Here is a 6,000-nt window from a genome sequence, read left to right as displayed (position 1 = left end):
TCCCATTTCATATAAAAATATATAAAACATACCAGTATTCGATAAACCTACCATAATGTATTAGGGAACAGCAACATCCTTATATACTTCTATTATCAATATCACTGATAATACAGCATGTCGGGTCAGTTGGGTAGAGCCGCTGCTTGGACACGCATGCTATTGTGACTTTGGATGCAGTCCACTGTTTTTGCTTGCGTGATAATACAGCAAGGATGTTACGACAGCCTGTATTTGATGCTCTATGTGCATAATATAGCATTGTCTAGAATACAAGACGTCTGATATTAAAGCAAGAAAGCTGAAAGAATATAAGGGAGTCTCTTCAGAGACAACCCCATTCAGAATGCAGACCCTGGGTCAATTATCTGATCGCCCTGGGTCCTGCTCTTGGGAAACAGCCGATTTTGCTGGAGGAAGCCGTGGCCAGCCAGACATCTTCCCTACAGGGGCCGCTGCAGGGGCGGTGTAGTATCACATTGCACTAATTCAGATATATAGCGCCGCTTGTTCTGAGCAGCTCCCTGTCCTGGCTTATAGAGGGTTTTGAGCAGGAAAACCCCTCTATGATGTGCATATGTCCTGATAGACAGGGGTGGTCTTCACGAGAAAGCCCCCTTAAATTCTGTGGTGATGCTGGTCGCCCTCCCATTTTTATTATAGCAGCATATTCAGTAGACCTTTATAAAAAAACAAAATAATGACTTTATGTTACAATGACAAATTAGGTATACATGTTCTTTGTAGTAACCCAATAAATACAGTGACAGTCACTGGTTTGTTTGTTTTATTGCCATCAAGCACTTCAAAGTTTAAGCCCTAGACAAAATAAAGAGCATGGGACTGGATCCCAATGTCACATGCAGTAGCGGCCCATTAACAATCACAGTTTACCTGCAGCCTTTTATGCTTACAAGGCCAAAAGGTAAACCATAAGATCGTCCTAAGATACAGTATTTCTTACAATACGCTCTTTAGATAATGCGTGTACCCAAACATGGCAATATAGCGATACAATGATTTAATTCTGCATAGCTACATTGTCGTATGCAGGTATAGACATACATGTTGAGTACTTATCCTAGGGAAATCAGTTTACCTTTGGCTATATAGGCGGAACAGATAAGGACCGCCAATAGAATTATGCAACGTATCAGAGGACGGTAGATAAAGATGCAACGTGGCACGAGCCTTTGTGAATGACATTTCATAGCCTGAGGATATGAATATTATTCGTGGCATAAATATCAAAGTGAAGCTTCAAGTTTAACCAAGATTGGCTCTATAGTCAGCAAATGCATCAATGGGACTTGATAGGTGCAAGCTTATCGATCAATAATAAAAGTATATAAAACTCAAGTGTAATGGCAGAGAAAATTTTAGCCACTGATTAGAAAACAGTTATAATACTTTTTATTTTTCTCTGTGCTAAACCAATGCAGGAAGAAATGTTACTTTACTTAGATTATATAAGGGTGTCCTGTGTTGTTTAGCCAATATTTACTCAAAAAAGGTAGAGCTTCACTTTATATTACAGTCAGACTGTTCATATTAAAAAAAAAAAAAAAAAGTATTAAAATAATTAGTTTAGAAATCTAAAAAAACAATTATAAAATTTAAAAAGAGAATGTTTACCCATGACACTAAACGAATTGTAGATAAAAAAAAAAATGACAAAAATATTTGAAAGTATATATACAGTGCTACGTTATTTCTCAGCCATCCAGTGTATTGAAGATTTTCAAGTATGTACACGATTTAAAAAACAAAAACTATAGTGAAGTACATTTAAATGTTCCCAGAGAATTATATCAAGTACATTTTTGATTATCAGTAGAGCATATTGTAAATCCACAATCCAAGGGGGGGGGGGGGGGCTGGGGGAGTCTTGAAATATTTGCTGCGTAACAAAATGCAAGTTCATGTTAACAACTGACCTATTGTAATAGATAAAATACTGATAAGTGGTTATCGATGAACATCTCTCGTGTATTGTAAACGATCACCTAGATTCTAGGTCAAATCAGAGATTTCGCTCACATCCGAAAACTCCGTGTCCTCTGAAATGACTGGAAAGGTCGTTTTAGTGTGAAAAATGATATTAGGCTTGTTTTCTCTGGAAATATTGCGGCTTCACTTTCTGGCGTGGGGAAACGTTCCTTGTAGACGTGAGGGTGGGCTCTCTGGAACTGAAGAACAAAAGTAAAAATTAAAGCAAACCAGTTAAACACACATATATAAGAAGCATTTGTTGCAAACGATGAAGATTACAGTAGGTCTGGTATATAGACTAGGAGTGGTTTGTACAGGCCTATCATGTTTTTACCTAATCTCATAACTAAGTATTACTAGTGCATGGATTATTTTTTCTCTCCATTTTTCTCTCTTCAATTCAAAAATTTTATAGTAACATATCTTGGATGATGCTGCCTTTACTTTTTGGAAACATCAATGTAACTGGTCCCAAACCTCTTCCAAAAAAATTAATAAAAATGTAAGTCTCAAACTGGAGATGGACAGTGACATCAGATAACCCTGTCCCTCACACAGGTTCAGGTCAGCGATTTACACACTTCCTTTTGTTACTTTACTGTGAAAGCTTGCTATTTTGGTCCAGCAGTATAATAGACCAACAGTTATCGCCAGCAGCCACCTGCATCTGGCTGCCCATTTCCCTTGCAGCAGTATGGACAGTCTAGGCCTGCCAGAGGGGCTCTCTATTTTGGCTCATAGAAGGGGGGGGGGGGTCTCATTCTGATGCTAGGGTCCATTTAACAAGTACAACTTGCAGAAAGATACAGTTCAAAAGTCTACTGACATGATATATAGCGACGTCAGATGATACTGCCACTCAACAACTGTACTACTTTATCTACGACTTGAAATTTTCCATAACTCTGAATTGCCCTGCGCACAGGTGTAAAACAAAATGTTTCTGACTGGGTTGAAAGCATATATTTCTATAAAAAAATAAATGAGCAATATGCCAACTGTGAAGGATGGCTTATTTGCTTATATTCTCTGTATTAAATTACATTATGAATTATCAAGCAGGATGCAAAATTACTAAGATATGTATTAAATGATTTCATTTTGTGCAGCGGCCATCTTGTCTGGAGTTCCCATCTTGTTTCTTTTATAATGAATAAGAAAGTCATTACTCCTTTAAGACAGGTTTTCATGTTATTAAAGTTAGTTATCTTTGACCTTGGTTCTCATGCGAAATTCAAGGGAAGAAGGAAAGGGGAGCGTGAGATAGGAGGTGGAGGAATGCTCACATATGCATGTGGGAATGCCTCCCCCATCTTACAGGAATATGCTTGCCAAGAGAGATAAGGCACCTGCAAGCCTGATGTGTGAAGAATTCTAATGATGTATCTGGAATGTATTGTATGTCTGTAATTGGCTGAACAACAAATATTGTCACATTGTCTCTGATTGGTTAACCTCAAGCCAACACCCCTTCTGAATGATAGTATTGTAATTTAGTTTGGCAATAAACCCCCAGAGGAGTATTTTGAGCATACCAGCAGCGTCTGTGTGTTATTTCTCCTCTCTCAATATATATCGATATGAAATTTACTGATTAGGATGCTGGATAAAGTGCCTGGCGTGAGTGTCTGTTGGAACGCTCGTCTAAATCTCAGTCTAATATATTTTGAGCCATTGACTTCCACGACACAACCAAAGGTCAACTTAGAAGATATGACATAATTTTTCTGTTTGCAGCCATCAATAAAATCCCTCATAACTGCATACATGAACTGCTTATAAAGCAACAAATGATAATATCAATATTTAATCAAATTGTTGGTATCAAGTAACAGAGAATAAAATTGGGCTCCAATAAAGTGTTGACACACTAAGAAAATGCCAGATTTCTTGTCTCGTCTATGGGCTGTATCTGGCAATGTAGTTTAGCCCATTAACTTGAAGGGGAATGGAGTTGCCATACTAGACAATCCCTGGACAAGAGTGTGTTGCTGTTTCTGGAAGAAAATCATCAAGTTTTTTAATCTCATACAACCATTATTAAGGCTGGATTCACATGTCATGAGTTGATACAAAAGAGAGGGGATGTTTCATTCTTCTTCCTATATTTTCGTTTTTCGAACCACTCTTGGCTTTGGCCATGAAAAAAAGGCATAAAAAAAAACAAAAACTGCGCCAGAAACTACACATGTGAATCCAGCCTGAGATAAACTATATTTCAGGAAACATGGAGACTCAAATAGGAAAGACTTTGCAATTAATACTTTTTCACCATTGCTGGTCACTAACCAGGGGCCCAAATATCTAGCCTAGAAACAAGAGCCATGGCTAGCTGGTAATGCTGCAAGATCTCCATATTTGTGAGTCCCTAGTTATAGAATATCCACCACCAGCAGAGTGGAAGAGAATGGCAAGTGGCGCGTTTCTCTGAAATAATCCAATTTCAACCAATGTTCATATGTTGTCCCCTATGTCTCAATTCTGCCAATACACAAAATCACCATCCCATGCCCAATAGTAGTCTAGTCAGGCAACAAAAGTACCTACAAGCCGAAACACAACTGATCTGTAGATCCAGAAGCATAAATATATTAACCTGTTTCAGTTTCTTCTTCTTCTCCTTGGAGGACCACAAATTATTATTTATTATTTCTTCCAATACAACCTTAACAGGATCTTGAGGTTTCCTCAACTTTTTATATTCATATTCACATATTGTCTCCTGTGGCTGGAGGAAAGCTGCATGAAGCGTGGCGTCGATGTTGGCCCCTGGATACTTTATCTGAAACCACATTAGAGAAGAAAGGATATTACACATTTGACCAATTACATCAAGTATGGGGAAAGGTGGACGGTACAATGTAAAAGTTAATCATATTGAAATCTATACCTGGACCCTTCTTTGGTGTGCCACATAATCTTCCACAGAATTTTTATAAGATGTTGGAACAGTCAAAATATCCTGGCAATTGTCCATCATGAAGGTTACCAGCTTTGTGGATAGAAGTTCACCCAGGTCCACCTCCTCTTTAGAGCGAAGTACACAGCGAGAAAAGGTCTGAACCATCTGACAATGAAGCGGAGATGAAGGTTTGATGGTCGTTGTAGAAAAGTAGGCATAATACTATAATATAACTTACTATGAAAAATATATTTAAAAAGGGGGACATTTGCCCAAAATGATCTGAAATGTCATAGATAAAGGTGAGAAGATGAGATTGCTAAAGTCGCAGTTCAAAAGATCACGGTTACTAGAAAACTGATGGTTATTTATAGAGGGCCTGTCACCAGGTTTATGCTGGGGTAGTGACAGAGACCATGATACCAGCGATGATTCCTTCGTTTATTTCCTGCATCACCCGGATGGGCTGGTAGTCCTCGCAACGCTGTACGCACTGAAGCTCGGCTACCCGCCGGTGATTGACAGCTTTCGCTCTATGCACAGTATGAGGAGAAAGCAACAAATCAGCCAACGGAGGGCAGGAGGAGTAATTAAAAGTCACAGAGCGATCAGCTCGTGCTGCAGGAGATCATTTATGAAAACTACTGAATATTGCAAAGTGACCTAGTGCTGGAATCATGGTTCTGTCACTACTTTATGTTGTCCTTAGATAGGGCAGCATGAACCTGGTGACCGGTTCTCTTTAAACACTTTGCTTATAATGGGGTGTTAGTACCATATTTTAGTACTATGTTTGGAAATCTAAGTTAGGTTTAAGCCCTATAAAGACCCCTTTCAATCTGGAAATCAAGGTCATCGGCTCGCATTTATATCATATCAGATGACAGGATTCCCCCTTTATAACAAGTGATTCCAAACTACTTAGGAACATATATGTATTAAAGATCATCGAGATCAAATACGAAGTTAAAGGGGTTATCCGGGGACTAAAAATTGAATTGCAATAATATATTTATGTGAAACTAAGTAACTTACTAATATACTTTAATAAAAAATTCTGTACTAAACTGTGCAGATCAAACCTCATGAATTATTCAGGAAGTGCT

At 38.3% G+C, this 6,000-nt stretch overlaps 1 protein-coding gene across 4 annotated transcripts in view; it reads right to left on the bottom strand.

The window, feature by feature from the left end:
* Positions 1–1,158: 1,158 nt before the first annotated feature.
* The window catches only part of DEPDC1B (DEP domain containing 1B), a 56,734-nt gene continuing 51,892 nt past the window's right edge, over positions 1,159–6,000 (bottom strand). For all 4 annotated transcript variants that reach the window (XM_075854900.1, XM_075854903.1, XM_075854904.1 and 1 more), the window contains 3 exons: positions 4,883–5,059; positions 4,589–4,774; positions 1,159–2,189 (listed from right to left, as the gene is read on the bottom strand). In XM_075854900.1, coding sequence (XP_075711015.1) covers positions 2,037–2,189; positions 4,589–4,774; positions 4,883–5,059 — 516 coding nt within the window. In that variant the 3' untranslated portion in view covers positions 1,159–2,036. The remainder of the gene's footprint in view (positions 2,190–4,588; positions 4,775–4,882; positions 5,060–6,000) is intronic.

This window comes from Rhinoderma darwinii, chromosome 1 (genome assembly GCF_050947455.1).
Source record: "Rhinoderma darwinii isolate aRhiDar2 chromosome 1, aRhiDar2.hap1, whole genome shotgun sequence".
In the NCBI taxonomy this organism is placed as follows: Eukaryota; Metazoa; Chordata; class Amphibia; order Anura; family Rhinodermatidae; genus Rhinoderma; species Rhinoderma darwinii.
The sequence above is the reverse complement of the archived record's forward strand: the minus strand, read 5'-3'. Positions and strand labels throughout refer to the sequence as shown.